Genomic DNA, 22,880 nt, shown 5'->3' with positions numbered 1-22,880 from the left:
ACAAGCAACATGCTGAAGTTAAGTGGCCCAAAACTAAAAAGATTTTACAAGGTGTACAGCTCTAAACATTAGTGTGGCACCATACAGCAATTCAATGCAAAAATCCAGTACCACAGGAGATCTGTTTGGCATGGAATTTCCTCAACCTCCAGTGACTGCTAAGAACTTGGTTACTACCAGGTACAGTATTGGGTGGGGGGAGGGGGGACAAATAACTATAGTTACTTCCACATTTCAAATGTCAGATATTCCTTTTGCTATCATCCATGCGAGTTTTGATCTCAAAACAGAACTTCAGCAACTAGTACTTTTGTTAGAGGGATATACAGCTGGAATTCAAACTAGAGGTAAAGAGCTGAAATTGCACTGAATTTATCATTACTATATACAAAGAATTTACTGTTTAATAAACAGCTCTAAAAACATTAATCTGAGAACATGGTTATAGAAAAAAGTGGATCTAACATGAACAAGAAGGGAAGTCTCAGTTAATGTACTGGTATCAAAGGTGTCACTTTTATACTTTAGCTGTCAAAAGACATAGTTATTTTCCAGACCAAATATTAACATAAACTCATACCTCATAAACTTCTTTCTGTTTTATCTGAATTGATATGGATTCTTCTGTGGATAACAACTGGGTAGGCTCATGGTGTAGTGGTGGCAACCGGGCTGCTGTGACATCATTCAAGTGTTTCTTATCTCTGAGTCGTCTTTCTTCAGCAGAAATTGGAGACCCAAGACCTCCAGGTGAATGATCAGGTGAGGAACCTTGAGATGACCCACTTAACTCAGACAGTAATCTAGAAGCAGAACAAATGTGAAGCTGTGATCCATATTTGCAATGCAGTTCAATAAAGCTGCACAAATCTAGGAACAGTGATTTATAATACTGAAGGGCTAACAAAAATTAAATGGGCTCTGTAGCAGGCTGGGGTAGGCCGTATGTAGCAGAGACTGCAGCTCAGCTACAGGCAGTAAGGCAAGACTGCATGCCTGCCTAAGGTAACAGGCTGCAGCCCAGATGCAGGTGGTAAGGCAAGACTGCATGCCTACTTAGGAGGACGAAGCAGCTGATCAGCAGGGATCTGGAGTTTCCCCACTTGCATGGAAAAAACAAGTGTTTTCTACTTTAAAGGTGAAAAATCCGAGAAACCACAGGTTTCCCCTTGCAGGCTGGCAGAGATGCTGCCAGTGGTAAGGTATGACTATGCCTGCCTATGACTAGACAGCTGATGAGAATAACTGGCTGATTAAGAGGAAGTTAAAAGCTCCCAGGGGAGAGAGCTAGGAAAGAGAAGGCTGGGAGACAGAGGCTTCAGCACTGAGCCAGAACAGTCACTCCGTATCTGAGAAAGGACTTTAGGGTAAGCATTGACTCTTTACTATTGATGTTTTTGTTTGTGTAATGATTTATGATTGGTTGTACCCTGTGGAACAAGTTGGTCCCATAGAAATAAAGACTGCATGGTATAAACAGATGCGCTGTTCCAATCTCTAAATGAGACAATATAAGTGCTTTATAGCTTATTGCTTTATTTTGGAAAAAAGCCAACTAATTTCTACAATGCATCAAAAATTAATACAACCAGTTTCATTAATGCAGGAAAAAAACCTAGGGGTTAAGTAATCTTTCCAGTGCTGCACAGCGAGGCACTACTGTACCTGGAATTAGACTTTAGGAGTTCTACGTTGGTACTAACCTATACAAAACACCATCAATTTTTATTAAAGCTTTTGTTGGAATCAAGAACATATTCTTTCAGAAACTGCTCTAGCAGAATCATGCCTTAAATACAAGTCTCTTTACACACGAGTTTAATACAACTGTAAAAGAACGGCTCTAGTCATATACCACATCTCCCTAGCCCAGCTACTCCTTGCTGCTTTCTTCTACAGTTACCTAAAGTTGTCACTCCATAGAAAAATGAGTGCTTTTAGATGGCTGATAATCTTATACTTCCATATCCTTTGTATAAGTCTTAACTAGATTATGGTCCTCTCCTCAATCATAAATATGTATTATAACAATTCTTCTCCTACACATAGTATAATATTGTAGTTCTCAACCTTTGTAGACTAGAGGCAACTGCAGGAGAATGCCAACTATTAGTTCTCGCACTTTTCTTACTTACAGAAAAATGGAACAGCTTTTCTGTTGCAAAGAATTCATAAAAACCACAACTATAAACTTCTATTTGCAACTGTTTTTTCTTCTGAATTACATTTGTAAACTTAACAACGCTAACATTATGTGGTACCCTGCAGTGCCGTGGCACCCTGGTTGAAAGTCCAATACATTTAGTAAAGCTACCAAACTCGGTCATATCAGAACTAGTATTGCAAGTTAAGGGGAAAAAGGGGGTATCGTTACCACAAGTTAGTTACTCTTGACAACTAACAGACATTTCAGTAACTGGCACACCTGACGGCATCAGAGTCGGGTAGACCTCTGGTTGTCTAAAATAGTAACAATGACCTCTGTAAACAGAAATCTAGATTCTCAGCAATCCTGAAAGATGACTACCTGCTATCACATTTTAAGAGAGAACCTGAAGATTTGTTAATTGAGCAATTGCTTTGTAGTCAGGACAAAAATTAATTAGAGGTGCACCAATACATCAGTCCAGATCAGCACAAACATAAAGAAAATTAATCATATCAGAAAACTGCCTAATTTGGCCAATTAAATCCCTGTGCACAGCTTGGAGATCTGTACACAGCTGGTAAGTCTGGTGGGGTGGAAGGGGAGGGAAGGGGGTGGCTCCCACCGCTGAGTGCTGCTTGTCCAGAAGCCGCTGGTCTGGTGCTTGCCTGCTTGTCTGGGAGGGCGTGTACCCTGGATCTGCACAGGACTGGGCAGGCTGGGGCCAGGGCTGCACGGAGCTTTTCCTACCCTGCCCTGATCTGGGGGGGGAGGGCGGGGGTCCCCACAGGAGCAGCAGCAGAAGCCACTGATCAAACGGGCAAGCACCAGACCAGTGGCTCCTGGACAAACAGCATACAGTGGCAGGAGCCTCCCACATTGTTTTATACTAGTGCTAGTCTTGATTGAATTACTTACATATTTGTTTTAAATTTAGGTTTTTTAGCTACTGGGTTCTTGGCTCTTGACTCAAGAATTTCAATGTAATGCAACTTTTTGGGCAGTCTGGTGTGCAGGCTTCCAAAGGGATTTTCCTTAACCGCAGAAACATGCTGTTCTTTTTCTGATGTTCCTTCACTGTTATCCTCATGTACAATTGTGAAACTTTGAAAGGCATCAACCAATGCACTGCCACTGTTGCCTGGCATCTCTGCAGCACCTTCTGTCCCAGCCATAGAACTACTTGGAGATGTCTGCTGATCTGTTTTCAGCAGGTTGGCTGTGGATGACTGTGGCCTGATTTCATCTCCAAGTGGGACTTTTGTTGGGCTTTCTACAGAGCTTTTTATTTCATCACTTTTCCCATGACCCTTCTCATCTTTAGAAGCTGCATCTGCAAGTCTTTGCCTGGTAAGTTCAGCTTCCTGGTTTTGCAACACCACCTTAGATCCATTTACATCAATAGAAGAATTCTCATTAATGGCTGCAAATGCTTCACTTATTAATTTGTTCTCATTTAGCTTGCTTGTATTAATTTCCTCTCGTCTTGCCTGGAACTCCAATCTCACAGTAGACAGCAGTTTGGTTGTCCTCATTACTTCTTCCTCTTGTGCAATAACGTGTTTGAGTTTTTCAGCAAAATCTGAGATCTTTTTCCCCTTGTCTGGGAGTCTATTAATAAACTTCCTAAAAACATAAGAAAAAAATTGTGACGACTGAACAAAACACTTCTGGCATACACGTATGTAATATCAGTTGGATGAAACCAATGGTTTCATAGTAACATCATATAACTTTCATAATGCTTTCAGAGAAACACAAAATACTAACAATTGCATAAGTGTGTGAAATCTGTAACCTTAGAGATTCATAGCTTTAACAAAGATAGTAAATAGTTTTCCCACACCACTAGAAACCATTACATTCTTGTTTACAAGTGGTACAAATATTTTATAATTTAAAGTCGGATGTGGCAAGAGAGAAATACAAGACTGAACTGAAGTGTGCTACGGCTACCTCAGGTGGCAAAACTGTCAGCTTATGTGCAAGCCAAGTAAGTCACTTCAGTTGCAATCCTGACACCCTGGACCAGACTCCATACCACTTGGATTGTGCTAACAAAGCTATCAGTAACAAACTGATTACAGAAGTGCTTTTGGGAGTGTGTGTGCAAGGAGCGGAAATGCTGAGATTCTGATAACACTGATCAATACTCAGTGGTGGCTTGTGCCAAAGAATGAGTTATTTAACTGACTCCGCAGAGAAATCAAGTCAAGCATGACTAAGTCCATCTGTGTGGCCTACCCTATACCTGAAAAGCGAGTCCATGCCAGCAACCCCTTCTGGTGTAAACACAGGTTATCCCCGCAAAGGAACATGCGCCAGCTCCTTGGGCAAAATAACGATGTTAGCATCAGTGTTTTTCATAGCAAAACTGTCCTCAGCTGATGCGCGAGTGGTGGCTGTACCCTTAAGTCACCACAGCCAGGGACCAGTCCAAGGGCGGTGGGGCACAGCAGTGGAGGGGACAGCCGTGGCTCTGCCCGGGGCAGAGCAGCATTTTCATTATCAGCATGAGAGAGGGGGACTGAGGCAAGAGACCACTATACTCCAGGCCAGCTGGGCCCCAGCTCCCCAGGCTCCTTCCGCGGTTTCTATAGGCTGGCTTGGAAAGCGGTGATGCTGCCAGAGCAGGAGTTGGACTGGTCCCCCGCAGCCCGACACATCCACGACTGCCTGGGGCGGCCGAGGTAGCGCCGGGGGACACGCGCCGCAACGAGACTCCTCACAATGGGCCGGGGGGCAGCCGGAGCCCGCAACGCCGCGCGGGGCCCGCTCCTTCCCCCCCCGCTCCCAGGGCCCGGCAGCGGGGCGCCTCCCTGCCTTCCCACCCCATGCTCACCGGTCCGCCAGCAGTCGCTGCTGGCGCCTCAGCATGTCCCGCAGCTCCGGAAGACCGCAGCCGTGCAGGGCCCCGCTGCCGCAGAACGGCGCCGACATACCACGGGGCGAGGCCGCATGTCACGGGGACAGCAGCCCGCAGCCAGCTCCGCCGCACAGCCCCCGACTTCCGCCGCCCAGAGGGGGCCGCCATGTTTCCGGAAGTGACGGTAGCGCCGAGGGGCCACACTTGTGCCCAGGCGCGAGGGCGGGGCGGCTCAGCGCGCGCCGCTCGCGTCATAGCCCCCTTTTCCCCGCCCCCAATTCCTGCTAATCTCTCACCACTCCAGACTTGCGAACAACCCCCCGCTCCTTTCTAATGAGTTGGTGCTTCACTGCGCAGCGGAGCCTTTCCCCTTAGGTCTGCTCTGAGCCCCCTTGCCAACGCCTCTCTGGTGTTGCACAACTCCCCTTTTTTGGCATTCAATGGGTTAACTGCAGTTGCCTGGAGACCTGCTACACCCGCCAAGTAGCTGTCACAGGATACAAAGCTCCAGCCAGCTGTAAAGTTAGTCCTCACAAATGTGTAGGCTGTAGAGCTGGTTGTTATTGAGCTTTAATTTGCATGTGTAGCAGGGGCTCCCCTGTGGCCGGGGTGCAACCCCCAAGCCTTGAGGATTGTAACTCCCAGGATCCCCAAGGCTGAGGGCACAGGAAACCCTTGGACCCAAGTGGGGCTCTAGGCCCCAGCTGTGCCTCGTGCACCCCTGGGATGAGAGACCCTGCAGCTGATAGCTCTCTGGGTCCCAGCTGTGACTCCCACCGCCGGGACCCCGAGCCCCATTGTGGGTCCTGGCTGCATGTGGCCTCTGGCTAGGAGCCCCCTCAGCCCACTGTTAGCCTGGCCTTACATTGCAATAAGGCACAATTGGATCTAGTGCACAATCCCACACGTGGCATAGCAGGAAATGTGCTTGTGTGGATCACATGTTAGACTCAGTCATGTCTTTACCTGAGCTTGTAGAGGGAGCCTGAACAATAATGGGTATAACACTAATGACAGTATCTTTCCCCTATTTTGACTAACTTTTGCCTAGTTTGTTCTGTTTTTTTTAACAGATGTAAACTAGTAGCAAATTTAGTGCCTGTTTATATTTATTTTTGCTTTGATATACTGCTAGCCTTCCCCACCCCTCACCTGTTAGTAAAGCATCAAGTTTCTCTTTTAACTGGAGAAAAATGTGTTCAAAGTGATGCTACACCACACCATCTGCACCCTGCTTTTTCTAAGTTCCAGATCCACCCATGACAAGTAATAAATTGAACCTCATAAGGGTAGGCTCAGATGGCTTCAGTTGATACTATCGCTACTACCACTCCTTCATGATACAACCACTACTACTTCATGATACTGCCACTACTACTACTACCACGACCACTGAATTCACTCCCAAAGCTTAGCAACAACAGTACCGAAACAGGGTGCGGATACTTGCTCTGAGCACCATGCACCATGAATGACTTCTGCCGGTTTAGACCAAAACAGCCACCAACAACATGCAGTATGGGCAAAGCTGTGATTCTTTAAAGGACAAACCCTGCTGCATGTCTTCAGCTCCTCATATGCAGTAGTAGGATAAGTGTGGCTCTGCTGTTTAAGAGTTAAATCAGGAGCATCTGATCACACTTGAGTCTGTGGCACGTCACAGGGACCAGTTCCATATATTTCCCTATATAAGCGGTGCTTGGCAGTACAAGGCGTAAAGCTGAGATGGGGTCAGGCCGGATTGTTGGATCTACTTTCCTTTATCCATCACAAATTTGGACATGGGACACTACATCTAGGTCAAGGTTGCAGAGGTTAGAGCCGGTTGCCCTTTTGTAGCCCTGTAGTGCAGAGTGGAACCTTCCATATCAAAATTTGGGCAAAACTAGACATGTAAACACTCATAAAAAAGTGGGGAAGAAACCCAAAAGATCACAGAAGAAGAGAATATAGCCAAAAGACAAGGTGGGACATTAAGGGTCTTAAAGGTTGTTTCCACCTAGTAGTAACAATAATAAAGTCATTAGCTGAACAGCATGTCCCAGGCAGTAGAGTTGGGTCTATAAAGTCGATCTGAATTGTGGCTTCTTGGTCCAAGTAATAGCAAAGAGAGACATTTCCCAGAGATTGTTAAAACAGTTGTTTCATGAACAGGATGAACTGAGGGCCCACCCCAGAGAGACAGAGGGAGGAAGCATGTTAAAATGGCTACTCACTCCTTTGTTTGCTCAGCTGGAAGGTGAACTGTAAAGCTGAGGGCCAGGGGAAATGAGATTAATCAAGTAGGCAGCTACCCATGAAAAAAATACCATGATCTGGGTGAGAAAAGCCAAGTTAAATGAGTATGTGAGGGATTCCTATCAGTCCTGTTGCCTGCAGGGTTGGGGTACACTCAGGGTAGGCGGTGCTGGGAGGGGGAGCTACAGTGAATTTTCAGGTGGCTCTAGCCTCCCCAACCCTCCCTTCCAGCTGCCTGCCTTAAGCGCAGCCCAGTTGTGCCCACCCCCACTGAAAAGAGCCTGGCACTGCCCCTGGTCCCAGCCTGCAGCAGCAGCCCACCCCACCCCATATGCAGATCCAGGGGCACACACCTACCATGCCCTCCTGGGGTGCATGCAGTGGCAGGAGCCGCCACTTGCCCCTCCCCATGCCCCCTGGATGAGCCACAGCTCCGTCCCATGCCCTGCCCTAGCACCAGCCCCACTCCCTCCCTCACCGTGGAGGCCTCCATTTGCCCTCCCCCCCCCATGCCCCTTCCCTTCCCCCATAACAGACTTATTGGCCAGACCCGGCTGTTCTCCGTGCTGCTGGGTCCCTGCCTGCTGTGCTGAGGCTGCACACCCGCACACAGCATTTATCAGCCACATCAAACACTTTAAGTACTTAATTTTAGTCTCTCCCCCATTCTGTGGCATCACTCTATGAATATCATATAACAGACCTGATGCAAATAATTTAAAACTCAAGTGGAATCAAGACTTAGGTATCTAGATGACAGAATCACAGTGGAAATCTTAAGTTCAGAATATTCAGATATCTACAATTCCTTTTAGATGACATCTTATATAGCAAAAGATAATTTTCATCTTCACTGAGCTCCCCCTAAACTTAAAAAAAAAAGTACATATTGTGCCAGCACATATGTGGAGATGCAATGGATTGGAAACCTTGCATGGTCACATATTTTGGTCATACCCTATTATCAGTCCTGGTACAATGACATAGAACAACCAGCATCCATGGAGAAAAAACAAGCAGACATAACTGCTTTGAGAAGTTTAATACAATTTGGAAAGAATTTTTAGAATGTTCTGGCAATTATTACCCTTTGTACACTTCTCTTCTATCCCTCCTTCTCCCCACCTCCACTTTTTGTCTTTCCTGTTTATTATTTATCGTGACCATGTATGTAGTTTAGGTCACTATGTCATTGATACAGATTGCATTTCTGATTTGTTACAATTTAAAAAAAAAAATCACAATTCTTTTTTACAGAATTCCCCATAAAATTGATTTTTGCTGGGGGGAAAAATGGAGATAAAAAATGTATAAGTGGTGGAAATTTTTTTTTTCCACATACTTTAACCATTCCCAAATAGAAAACAGGAGAGAGAGAAAGATTGAAATAGCCCCAGGTTCAGACACCAATATAAAAACAACACTACTTTGAGCTAAACTAAAATACGTAAAAGGGGAAAACTCAAAACCTAGAAACAAATACCCAAACAAACAAAAAACAGTTTTTTCTTCTAAAATACCAAGTGAAACATGGTATATTCATTTAATATCTATTTGGAGAAATTGAAGAAAAGCTCAAATTTGTCAGTAGGGTGCAGTTTTATAATAGAATTGTTTTATTTTTCTTAAAGAAAAAAGAGAAAAAGCTGTAATCAGTCACTCAGAACCTTAAATCTATAGCTTTATCCTAATACATTTGAGGAATAATTACGATTAAATATCATACCTTGCGACTTCTGCCTTTACAGAGCAGGGACTCAAAGGTTTGTAAGTATTGCATAATATGAGTACTTACTCTTAATTATTTTCTTCTTCATCATCTGCTATAAAGCTCTTTTCCTCTGATCATTTTCATATTTACCATGTTTTATTTAACACCACTTTTTTTCTTTGTTATCTTTGTGTCCTATATTTCACCGGTGGGCTAATGTTTGGGATGAGGGCATGACCCAGCAAAACATTTAAACATACAGTTTTACTACCCAGATGCAAAATTGCTTTGCAGAATAGTGATGGGAATTATTTATATTCTTAAAATTAGATACATGCAGTGGAGACCTGAGTAGTGCACATCTCCGCTTCTGTGTGTCCCTGCAGTCATGGAAGAACCCCCTGCATAAGCTCACAGGCTTATAAAAGAACCACATACTATGCCAGCTTGTATACTCCATTCTATCCACTTCAGCCATCCACCCATAACTCCAAAATAGGTTTTAAAACAGCTGTTCCCAAACTGTGGGTTGCCATCCCAAATGAGGTCACATGGGAATGAGGGGCCATGCTGAGGAAAAGTTTGGGGAGCATCGTTTTAAAATATTAAGAATCAAAACAACTCAGCAATATGAAAACCAAAGAATTAATTAACGTTTTGAAGCAATAAACACTTCCGATACTAATATTTTATACAACCCTTCTCCCCCAACCAAGTCCGAGTTGGAGGCGCACCAAAAGGCACTGGAAATACACATGTAAAAGCATTAAGTTAAGCAATTAACCTTTGCTTTCCTAAGTTGAGTATTGTAAACTCAAAACAATGCTGATTATCATAGGAACTTACCAAATTCATGATTTCACAGAAGCCACAAATTTGGTAGGTCCCCCACAAAAAAGTGTGGGGACCATGATAAAGCAAGAAAATGGCAGTGAGCTAGCTGGGGGTGGGGAAGGGGGGAAAAAGGCAGCTCCAAACAGAAAAGTGGGAAGCCCTGACATCCTGGAGCATGGGGGGAAGGGGAGAGACTGGCTGAGCCCCCAAAGTCCTGCCTCTCCCCAGAGATTGACAGGTGGCCATCTGTCTGTCTATTGGGAGAGGCAGGAATTCTGGGGCCCCTCAGCCAGAGGCATGGGGTGGGGGGGAGCATATGTATGGGTAGTGTTGGTTAGTCCCTGGTTCTAATCTTTCCTCTTGCTTCAACTTTAAGTGAGACTCCTTAATTGTAAACAAAGGTAGGGTTTTTTAAAGATAAATTCTGATTGATAATGAAATTTTAGTTATGAAAACTAGTTATGAAATGTGGTATAATTCTACTGAAGTCACTGGATCATGATCCCCAATATACTTGGACATGCGTCTTCAGCTAGCTCTGGTTTAAATAGTAGAATGGTTTTTAGACCACAGCTGGTTTTCAAAACAGGCTGTTTGAGGGACAAGAGAGAAAAGATGCACCATTCTTGTTTATCCAAAATAAACCAATGGTTCTACCCTTCCTATCCTGCCCCCAAGTGATCTTCAGCTTTGTTTGTTATTTGGCTCCAGAACAGTCTACAGTCTTAACAAGGGAGTGTCTTCCTGTTCTCAAGAGAGTATCTGCCAAAGGAAACACTGAGAAGAAAGTTGAAGAGCCAGACAAATCACTTCCAAATTCATATGTTTTGACCCTACAAAAATTCATAGGATTAAGCCGTTTCTATGATTTTTAGGGTAAACTAATCTTAAACTAGAACAACAACATTCTTTAGAAAACACGTTTAATATTTATTACAGCTTATTCCTTCCAAATCCTACATACAATATATAATACAATATACAATGTAACCTTATTCTTTATACACCATATATGCGAGTTACATCCCAAATTATTTTTCAGAGTTAAATACAGAGTTAACATTCTGGAATTAATTACAGAAAAACATGAGCTTTGGACACTTATGACACTGTAAAATTACACGTAAATTTATTCTTTAAATACACAAGGCATTTTATGTGACCTAACTCTGTGGTTCCTGCTGACTAATCCAGAACAGCTCCTCCCACCTTCTAGTGTTAGGAAACTCATTAATCAAAACTTCAGTTGACAAAGGTTATACTAAATTGCAAAAACATTTTTACACCTTGACTGAATGGAGAAATGCTAATTTACACAAGCTGAGGATTCAGTCCTAAACTTTTCAACAAGGCATGATGCACTGTATTTTATAAGTGTATTTTCTCTTTCCTTATCCTACTTCCATACATCCCCTAGCCAAGACCAAACAGCAGACAAATAGCTACAAAATTAAAGTATAAAACTCTTGTCTCTATCGGTGATTTTTAGGCAATACATCACCAATCAGGATTTTTTTTTTTTTTTTTTTTAACTACGGAATAGTTTTTTTCAGTCTTCCTCACATTTAAAAAAATGAAACCCAGATGTCATCAGACTCTATATGACAATTTACTATTTATGTAAAGGAAATTTCCACAGGGGAGAACCAAGTTCCACTTCTATTTTGCAGTTTTAGTGGTTTGTCAGATTCAGAGGATAAACTTTTTCTACACTCAGAATTAATGAGACTTGCACAGCCTTTCCAAAAGAGATTCTTTTGAGCCTTTTGAAAGCATATTCAATTTCCTTTTGAAATCCATATTAAAATACTCTTCCAGTCCCCCTCACTGTCCCCATTCACATGCTATTTGCCACACAAAACTTGTAATATTTGCTCGTTGTTTCTGAACCCTAGCCTGTGCAACTGCATTGGCTTCAGTTTTATTTATATTAAAATAATTAAAGTTTAATGTTAACTTGTTGTTATAATAGTGCCCTTTTCCCTCATCTTTTAACCTGCACTTCATACGAACACCTGAAAGTCCAGTGTTAGTTTCCATTATTAGAAACCAACCTCATTACAGGATCAACACAAATTCCCAAGGCCTAGTAATGCCATGTTGACATCTAAGATGGTAAGAGGTTTTCATAATAATGAAATGTATCTGCATACTCAAGACAGGCACCAGAATCAAGAGTGGGGAATCAATCCTAAAATCTTACAGCTCAGGAGAATGAGCTATTAAGTAATTTGAAGTTACAGATACATAGCACTAGAGGGAGTCATGATAACATGCACTAGGCCAGCATGTCATATTTGCATTGGGTAAGCAAAGTCATTTCCTATATTTTTTGTAGTTTGTATATTTCAATATTCTACCAATAATTTACCAACAAATTCTAATTTATAATTTTGACAAGCTTCAAACTGTCTGGGAATTATTAGGTTATAGTCCAGTTATTTTCAGGATGAAGCATCTAAAACATAAGCACTTCATTCATGAAGTTCTCCACTTAAAGTAAAAGCCACAACTCCCCTTACTCTTTGGTTGTTATATGGTTGCACATCTTCAAAACATTTGGTCACATTTACCCTCATTCCGAGTTCAAAAGCAATGCCTCATTTCAGGGGCCTGTAGAAAGCAACCTCTTATAAAGAGTATAATCCCCTGTATTCAGGGTAGCTGCCCTTTGGTGCTTTTCCAAAGGAGAGATCCTGTGCCTCTTTGCTAAGAGAAACAGTTTTAACACAGGTTTTGGTGTTACCCTTACTATCTAACATGACCCAGCATGTCAGCTGGGGCAGCACTTCACCTTGTTACTCTAAGCATAGTTTTAAAAATTTTCTCTTGCACCTGGCTGACTGTCTGAGGTATGTAGACCCATTTATTAAATAGGTTAATTTTATAATAATTTGTCCCTCAATCCCAAAAATCAGATTTTCCTTTCAAAGGAAGTACCGTCCATTCAGCAAAGTTTACGTTTTTGGTTTTTCTTGGGGTTTTGGGCTGTTGGGTTTTTTTTTGCTTCTTAAATAATGAAATAAGAACAGAGTCTATAACAATGGAAATTATAATCAAATACAGAGATATTAAATTGTGTTTGAATTAACTCATGTCTTGACTTTTTGGACTGAAAAATATTCTTTGAATTTTGCAGGTAACAGAATAGATAGTATTGGGCTTTACTTTTCAGAAACTAAAGAACAAATTTTTGTAATGGCTTAGGAGTCAAAGTCCAGGTAAAGGAGAGAAAAAAAATTATACTGAAGTGTAACAGTACATAGGATCAGGCAGGATTAGGTCCTGATTTACATTCTATTCCCCTGCTTTGGTTGCAAGAACCTTGATTGTGTAAAGTAAAGCATTTCAAAGTAGCTATATCAACTCAGGCACTCGGGATACTGTCTTCTGAAACGCTCCTATTTCCCAGTTAAATAGTGTAGCTTCAGGATAAATAAAAATAAGCTTTGTTAAACAAACATTCAAAAATGTAAAATGCCGTAAGAGTAATTAAGCAAGGGGTTTCTGAGGGGTAGACCACTGATTATTTCAATTAAGAACACTAATTCTTCCTATATTTTTGTAGTAGGTGCTGATTATAAAAAGCATTGTAAAGGTTGAGGGAAACATTCATTTTGTGAATTTCTAAGGCACAACTAGCATCTTCTGGTAGTAGAATTAATTGTTCAACAAACATTAACACAACAATACTTACCTCAATACAAAATACTTCTTTAAAACAAATGCAGCGCTAGCTGTTTTGTAAAATTATGTCTTTATTCCTTTTAATAGAACTATAAGAAGGCATCATTTGAAACTAAAAGTGTAAGGTTTTCTTATGAAGTTATAAACAAAATATGAAAAATATCCAAGCATTCACAAGCAGATGCAATTGTTTCTGCCAGTACACTGAAGTTGGGCATGTGACAGTACATCCTTCTGAAGAAACAGTAGTTGGGATCAAAACCCTACAACAGGTAAGAGAATAAACCTTCAATTGCTGCCCATGGAAAGCATTTTTTTGTTGTTACAGTTTCATTCCCCCTTCTGGGGCAAAATGGACTAAGAATGACCCATGATAGGGCCTTCACTACAAGATTTGCTACTGATCCTATATTTAGTTGTGAATGTGTTGGTTACAACTCAAGGTAGCATCAACTAAGGTCTTAATCCAGCAAAACACTGAAGTACTGAGGCAGCCTGAATGCTTACTATTCTGAATAGTAAGCAACACATTCACTAGCAAGTATTTGCAGATCACATTCTTTAAAGGCTACCAACAGTTATGAGGCTACCTCACCATAAGCTTTCTTCAAAAGAATGTTAATACCAGTGCACCTTGGCTAGGTGAATAGAGCTCTTTAACAGGTAGTCCTCTCACTGATGGAAGTAATAGCATTCAAATTGATGCCCTTTCCCAAAACAATTGTAGATTCTACACCTAATTATTTTAGAGTGAAAATAAAATAATAAATTAAAGCTTCATTTTACAAACAGAATTGCAACACACCATCAGAAAAACTGTACAACTTCATAAATAGTCTCATCTTAAAAGTACTTGAAATAACAGATATTGCACCATACAGCTTCTTCTTAAGAAGCAATACAGACTGGTAGCTAATTCAGTCCCCTTCACACATACCCTCATGCAAAAAGCTAGCGTCAGTAGCAACTTCAGCTATGAAGTTGTTGTTCTTCTCTAGGGCCGATTAGATTCACTCTTTTCAGATTTCAAACTTCAGAGGCTTCAGATATTTACTCCTTTGTAAGAAATACATTCACTAGTATGGTTAAGATGTATTGTTCTTCACTGTATGCTCCAAGACTCTCTTGAATGGAGTGTACATCCTCACAGGCCTTAAAGTTTCAGGAAAACTTCTTCTGCTGATGCCTATGCTATTAAGACAGGAAAAAAGCAGAGGTTTTTCTGTCAATTCTCCAGGTTCAATGCATTTGTTTGAGGTACACATTCAGTCAGTAGGAGAGTGAACTTCTCTACAAAGAACTCTTATTTTGGAGGTTATTATTAATACTAGCTCTGAAAACTCATGCAGTGAATCTATTTTTGACCTATAGCATGCATCTGATACCCTTCAAATACCTTTTTAAATACTCTAAAGGATACTTAGACAATCTCATGTCATATGCTTGCAAGCTTGGGAAATGAGCATCAGCAGACGTCTTGTAGTAGAATAGCAAGCGATACAGCTGTTACTGTTGTGGAAGGGGAGCATTCTTACTAACTGTAAAATGTAGTTTCACAAAATGTAACCTGAACAGATGTCAAAGATAAATCTCAAAAACAAGACATCAGAGAGCTACAGAAAGTCTGCTTTCAGATTCAAAGATGCACAAAGATATCACAGAAAAGGGTCAGCAGCCATGGTGAGTATCATCTTTGAAACTTCATAACATAACCTGTGCCATTCAAATGTGCTCCAGGCCAAAGCAAATGATTATCTGGTTTATTTTAAAATATTAAGAAGTCCCATAGTTATATGACATAATGGTTTACTGAATCATATGGCTATTTGCATTCTTCTAAGTTATAGCTAAAGGATTTGTATAGCAGAGGATTAGTTCACCTCTGCCTGTTAAAAATGCAACCAGCTCTGTGGCTCTGTTACACATGGACAATATTACCTTTCATTTTTTACTATATAGCTAGGAACAATTTGCATCTCCCCAGACCCTCAATGCAAATACATAGTCCTGGTTACAGTGCAACTAAACCTGACTCTGTGGTAGCACCTTTAGGCAAGATTCCAAGAGTGTAAGTCTGTATTCCTGAAGGCCTCTGGACCGCCTGTTACCTCAGTGCACAGGACACAGGTAGATGAAGAATGGTAACATTTACCCACTGGCTACTCTACCGCTTTAAGTCAGGGGGCATGTATAAGAATTGCAGCAGTCTTAATGTGGGCTGTAGCAGTTACAGAACTATACTGCTGCTACTCAGCCTTCAGGAGGCTGCTCCTAACACAAAAACAATGCTCAAAGCCTATATTAGTCAGTTTTTGGACAGAATTCAGCTACCAGTGCACACATGGCATAAAAAAATATGTATCTGCATTATAATTAAATGGATTTCAGGAGGTGCTTTGACATCACACAACAGTCAAAAGTAACCAAAGATATTTCCTATATTAGCTACCCAATGCTCATACAGAAAACGTGGCAACTTCATATTTTATAAAAACAATATGAAGTTAGTTTGACCATTGGACCAACTGAATTCTAATCCTGCCTCACACACCAGAGTACTTAAATCACCTCTGGGAAGGTCCTGCAGCACCAGTTTTAATAAACTTTCCCTTTGACATCATAAGACATGCTTTTATGTTTGCGTAACAGAGGGAAATCTTAGTCTGGAGCAGACTCTGCTTAATTCACTTTTTTCTTCTTTTTGCACTTGCATATTCCAGCAGTTCGCAATGTCCCATCATTTTGCCAAAAGAAATGTGAAATGTAGTCAAAGGGAAATATTATTTCCATTCTGTATGCTATAAAGAAATAGACAACCAAATAAAAATTACTTGACTATTAGGCTGCAGATGCCTTTGTAAGCAATTATGTTTTATAACCTATTATCAAAATTCTACCAGTACTTGTAATAAGCAGCTTATCAGATTAAACTAAACTTCTGCAGAAAACCCTTTAAGGTAAAGTTGGTAGAATACCCAATACCTCAGTGGAAAATCACATCCTACTCCAGTCTCTCTGGTTTCCACACTAGTCTTTTGCCGAGATTCCATTAAATAGTCCAACTTGTCTTGTAATTCTTTGTTCTGGAAAACAGGGATTTGCAAATTATATCTTTAAAATAATTTCTATACTCCTAATTAAACATGAAGTTGAGCAGCAGGCTTTCTTCATCAGTTAATAATTTCAAGAATCCTATTTAAAATACTAGAAATTCCCTTAATTCTGAACAATAAAATTGACTAAAAAATATAAATCAATCTACAGCCTAGATTTGGAATCCTCAATTTTTTTTCAGTGCATCTATAATATTGGTAAATAACTGTTCGTTACAGAAGTTCAAGGTGTGAACATGAAGACTATTCATTACATGCATTTATAAAATGTCATGAATGTACCTCCACATTACAGCAGCAACTATGCTCAGCAGATATACATAAAGAAAATAGCAGATAATATTGGTGCTAACAGTTCTCTTAAAAACATATCAAAAATAACTTTAGCCTCTAAAAGTCTAGTGCTGTAGCTGCTTCCTTTTCCAAACCCAAGAAAGACTGCTTTGCATTCAAAAGCTTGTCTAACTATCTGAACCATGAAGTTGGTCCAGTAAAAGATATCAACCGAAACATCCTTCCCTTGCCTAGTGCAAGTTCAGGCACTTACCTCACATTCTAAGAAAGAGATTTTTTCTAAAAGCTGTACTATAAACAATTCCTTTTCCTGAATCTTATTTCTTAGCATTTCAATCTGTGAAGAAAAAAAGAGTAAAATATTCAGGTAAAGAAGCAAAACTAGAACACACTAGATTTCAATGCATAGGTAGCACTGTATATTCTTGTATCTAAAATTATTTGCTGATTTATACCAAGACTACATGCACACATACACGAACATGGTTTATAGCAAAATCATATACGTGTACTAACATGGTTTCTAAGAATTCATGTTTCTCAAATAGGAAATGTAAACTCAAGTAACAGCTAGCTAATACATCAATAGGTAACAGGAAGTAGGGAGAACTTTGATTGTATGAATTTTGATTTTACCCAAATCTCTGACATAGTCTCTTCAGTTTCCACCCCCCTGCCTTCCCAATTTGTTCATTTGCTACTTGGCACAGCATGAAAATTAAAATATTTCTACATGAAAAACCTTTACATTTCATACTGGGTCAAGTAGAGGTCATTACCAACAACTGCTTGTCATAACATAAAAGTAAAAAGGTTAGTCAGTCATACAGCTGACAATTTATTTCATTATTTTCCTGTGCTCTGTAGGGAATAATATTAATAATTTGAGTATTTTAAGCCAATATTAATATCTTCAGATTTTTCCCTACATTAGGGCAACTTCACACAAATCTACTTGTGCAAAGTTGTCTTAAAGCTGGTTTACCCAGTTACAGAAAAATTTTCCCTGGGTACTGGGCTCAGACATGTCAGACAGCCTTATACAATAACAATGATCTGCTGGCTAGGGCATGGCTACAGAAGAGGCAAGATCAGGATTTCAATGCTCCCTGGTTGCCATTCTCACAGTACAGTAGACTGCTTTTGTACAAAGTAGCCCCTGAAATCCACCACTGCCTCCTCTTCGCATCCCCCTGCATATCCATCATTCTTCTTTCTACCCTGGTAGGGGCACATAACAGCTTTATAACAACAAAAGGACAAAGGTACCCCCTGTTCCAAAATTAAAGCATATTGTGGAGATGGATAAAACTAGCATAACACCTTTAGAAGCGGGTGGGGGGGACAATGTTCCTTTATAGCAGGGGTGGCCAGAGCTACTCACCCTGGGAGCCACATCTGGTCCTCCACTGAAGGTCAAGAGCTGCAGAGCTCTGCCTGCTTCTCCAGTTTAATGTTTAGGAGCCAGGAGCTGGCCACAGGATCAAGCTCCTGCCACTGCAGTACTGAGCCACTCTGGCTTTCCCCACATGTAGCTTGCCCTGGCATAAGCAGCGTGGATGCAACCTCAGCCCTGGGAGCCCAGCGCCTGAGTCGGCAGCCCCGAAGCAGAGAAGTGGGTGGGGCTTCAGCTCTGGAGAGCTGCAAGTACCTTGCCGCCAAACCTCATACTGCTTTACAGTACAGCATTTGCAAACTAAGTATTGCATTCACACAGTTGTATACAAGACTGCATAAAGTTAATCTGTTACCTTACCCTGTCCCTTAAAGAACAAAAATGACATTGCTTAGCTTTTCCTAGTCATTAATCCTATTGAAATAATTTTTCAAGTTTAGTTTCAAACTAATTTAATTGCTTTTTCTAAAGGGCTTAGTATTCCCAAAGCACGTGGGTGAAAGGAGGCTGACAAGCTTTACATTGCTAGAACCACCAAGTTATTAAACCTGAAATATTTAAATCCAGTATTTTAATTTATTTTGTACACATTTCCAATTCTTTCAGCATGAGCAAAACTCAATTTCCAATTGCCTCCATTTAATCTGTAATAAAATGTCTTTAAAATAAAAATAAATCTTTAAAATTTTATTCAAAGAGTTTCTTAAAAAACACACACCTTATTCATCTAATTCTCTAGCATATCTGAAGGTAATGATCAATAAAAATAAAATCTCAATAAAAGACGAAGTTAAAGAATCTGAAAATGTTCAAGTAAAACATTAAAAACAGTATCCATCGATATCACACGCACAAAAAACCAAAAAAAACCCCTACAGTAAACCAGCATGAAATAAATTCAGAAAAACAAAATATCAGTCTCGAGTGAAAGATCTGGAAAAAATTAAAATGAAATGCACAAGAATCAAAAAATGAAATAAGCTAAAAGCACAAGATTTGTGAAGGCAGCAATTAAAAAAAATACAACCCTCAACTGCATTTATCTTAATAAAAGTGCTGTGCCTGATTTGTATTTTTAATAATTTATTTTGAATTAATGTTTCATTTGACAAGGTGCCAAGCCAGTTGGCTCTTTGCCTTTTTCCAATAAGTTTCATACAGTATTTTTGAGCTAAACAGTAATGAGTAATAATACACTGCAGTAAAAAATGCTGCAATCCAGTTTTCCATTTCTATTAAATTAACAGGGTTGTTTTCCAATTTGGGCATTTGCTCTTTTTCTTCATGTATAAATAGATCCTTTCTGGTTAAAATAGAAAATCATTTATTCAGTCTTTAGTGACAGTGCTAAGTCATCATTTTAAAATTTCACATTTTCATAGTAAAAGTGACTTCTGTAGTATGTACTGAATCTTGACAGTTACTGATCTTAGTACTTCATTCCTGCTGTGTTTAATAGTCTTATTATAATTAAGTACTAGCCAGTGTTTTTCTTAAAGGTGGTTCAAATTTCCCCATTTTGAAAAGTAAATACTTAAAGATACAATGTTCTTTTAGGTATTTTGTATTAATATTCTGTTCTGCCATGCAGAGAAGGAAATTACTTCAGAAAAAATCTGTATGCATAGGGAGAGCAAAAGCTTGAAACCAAGTACAGCTGTGCAAAATCAGAAGAAAGTTTAGTTCTTACAGAAGCAAATCCTATTACTGGAGATATTATACCATACCCTTAGTGCCCATTCTGATTTTTAGATTAATTTGCAAATCCAAGATGGTTTTATTTACATTAGCTTTTTTATTATACATGCTTTTCAAGAGCCAGAGGTCTTACCTTTGCCTTTCATAACAGCTTAAATTGATTAGATTACATAGGGTGAATATAATTCAAAGTTTTTATATATCAAGGGTAGGCAATTATTTCAGCTGGAGGGCCACTTAAGTTTTGGTGAGCTGTTAAAGGCTGCACATACAAAATCTTTCAGAAGATACCATTTTAACAAATTATAGATAAAAAAAACTAATCATATACTAAGAATCAAACATCTGCTTTAACATATTTTAATTTTATTACAAAAAATAATTTTTGTCCCGATTTATGTTTTTTGAGTAGTGTAGAGACAATTGTATAATAGCTCAAATTAAAGCCTTACTTTTGCATATTGTGTGTCGGGGGGGGAGGGGGGAGGGGTACATGCACATGTGTGTGGAGGGCTGCTGACACAAGGTCCCAGGAACTGCCTGGGGGTGCAAGGAGGGCAGGACACATGGAGCAGAGCTCAGCTGGGTGATGCAGGTGTAGTTTGCCCCTGCTACCCCATCCAGCCCACAGCACTCCACATGGGGCCGAGTCCCACCTGTTTCCATCTCCGGAAGCCTGTGCTATGCTCCTGGCCCCACCCACCAGAGAGCACCACCCCAGCCCTGGCCCCAGCTAGTATGCACAGCTTCCCGGTGTGGCTGCCCCAGGGGAGGTTGCAGCCATTCAGGTACTGGTGGAAGGCAGCCAGGAACTGGAGCTAGAGCACCATGCACTGGGGCAGGAGCCACCTGGCTGCAGCTCCCCCTGCCCCCTGGCTGAGCATCTGCTGCCTGGCATGCATCCCCTTGGCTTCCCTGTGTTACCTGCTGACCAGAGCGGTGCAGCAGGGGCAGGACGAGGAGCCGCTAGAGGCAGGGAAGCTGAGCGGTACCTGGGTGGCTGCAGTAACAGTCTTCTTGGGAAACTGTATGCGCTGGCCACAGTGGAGCTGTCTAGTGGGTGCAGGGTGGCTGTGGGTAGAAAAGTAGCTCAAGCTGCCCAGGCAGGAATGGGCAAGGCTCAGGCTCAAGTAGAGCACTGCAGGGGCAGCCACAGGTTAGATGCAATCAATTGGTGAGTGCCCACTTATATGCCGCATCCAATCAGTTGCCAGGCCAGACCTGGCCCACAGGCTATATTTTGCCAACCCCTGCATTATATCATAAAAGTTCAGATTGAACAAAGAAGCTAATTATATTTGCCATTGTCGAGTGCAAACAAGTACAGCTACTGTAATTAAACCAGAACTCATACACCAAGTTTAGATCTACTCAAACTAGAGGTGCACCTATACATCAGTCCATATCATATCGGCACCAATAAAGGGAACAATGACATTAAGCATCAATTTTTTTGGCTGATGTGGCCAATAACAATGTTGATAAATGCTGTATGCATACACACAGTTGCAGCATGCACTCAGCCAGGAGTGAAGCCTGGCAGCTTGATTAGCAACGTCCAACCAGTAAGTCCGGGGGGGGGGGGGGGGGGGGGGGGGGGACATGGCAGGAGGCAAGGAATGGGGGGCAGATCAAAGTCCCCGCAGTGAGGGAGGAAGTGGAGCTGGAGCAGGAACTACCCATCGGGGTGGGGGACAGAGCTGCAGCTCATCTGGGGGACAGGGGAGGGAGTGGCAGCTCCTGCCGCTGCATGCACTCCCAGGGGAAGCATGGGGAGGTGTCCCTGGATCTGTCATGGGGTGAGGGTGGGCTGCCACTGCAGGCTGGAGCCAGAGGCTGCACCGGGCTCTCCCCAACAGCTGTGGTCAGGCTAGGCAGGGTATCGTGGGCAGCAACGGTGCTGGGGGGGGGGCCACAGTACATTTTTGGGTGGCTCTAGTCCCCTTGTAGCCCCCCTCCCAGTGCCGCTGCTGCCGCCCACCCCACCCACCCCAAGTGCAGCACTGGCCCAGCCCCCCACTGCTGTGAAAAGCCTGGTGCAGCATCTGGCTCCAGCTTGCAGCAGCAGCCCGCTCTCAACCCACACACATATCTGAGGGGCATGTGCCCCCCATATCAACCCCAGGGGTTCCTGCAGTGGTAGGAATTCCCACCCCCCACCAGACAAGCCACACATGGCTCCGTCCTGTGCTGCACCTGCCCCTGCCCCAGCCCCACTCCCTCCCTCACCGTTGGGGTCCTTGATCTGCTCCCCCGTGCTCCTTCCTTCCCCCCCCAGAGTTACCAACAGAACACTGCTCTCCAAGTTGCCAGGCTGCATATTGGCAGTCGGATCAATATTGGCTGATATGGCTGGTCAATAATTGGCTGTCTGTATCGGCCCAAAAAAAAAAAAAAAAAAAAAAAAAAATCTTTATCAGTACACCCCTCACTCAAACATTGTATACAAGATCGGAATTACCTATGTACGGTCCTAAAGTACTATAAGGATGAACACTATGAAAATTTCCAGAAATCCAGCATGGACAAAAATGGAAGGCTTGAAAGACTGTTTCCTCTCTTTCCCAAAACTCAAACCCAAGCCCAAACGCCAACATGACATTCTATAAATTCACATAAAACATACTAGTTATGTTCCACAGCAGGATCTGCTAACAGCTTTGAAAGGTAGAACAGTATGCATTAAGAGTTACCAGAGAAGAGAAGGCCTACAGAGCTACTGTAGCCGTGCGCATGGTCTGAGGATTGATGTGGTCCCCACTTCATCCCCAGGGTAGAATCCCCCTGACCCAGAAACTTTACCTCTGGTCATCTATATCAGAAAGACTATTAAGGGGTGATGTAACCCAACTTTCTAAAAATACTTAAAGAACTGTCATACCATGAGATACCATGTT

At 41.6% G+C, this 22,880-nt stretch overlaps 1 protein-coding gene across 1 annotated transcript in view; it reads right to left on the bottom strand.

Annotated features, from left to right (window-relative positions):
* Positions 1–22,880, bottom strand: part of MYZAP (myocardial zonula adherens protein) — an 85,061-nt gene that overhangs the window by 5,498 nt on the left and 56,683 nt on the right. Inside the window, exons 11-14 of the mRNA XM_059714731.1 lie at positions 17,143–17,226; positions 16,465–16,565; positions 3,065–3,772; positions 581–803 (exon numbers count right to left, since the gene is read on the bottom strand). Coding sequence (XP_059570714.1) covers positions 581–803; positions 3,065–3,772; positions 16,465–16,565; positions 17,143–17,226 — 1,116 coding nt within the window. The remainder of the gene's footprint in view (positions 1–580; positions 804–3,064; positions 3,773–16,464; positions 16,566–17,142; positions 17,227–22,880) is intronic.

This window comes from Alligator mississippiensis, chromosome 11 (genome assembly GCF_030867095.1).
Source record: "Alligator mississippiensis isolate rAllMis1 chromosome 11, rAllMis1, whole genome shotgun sequence".
NCBI lineage: Eukaryota > Metazoa > Chordata > Crocodylia > Alligatoridae > Alligator > Alligator mississippiensis.
The sequence above is the reverse complement of the archived record's forward strand: the minus strand, read 5'-3'. Positions and strand labels throughout refer to the sequence as shown.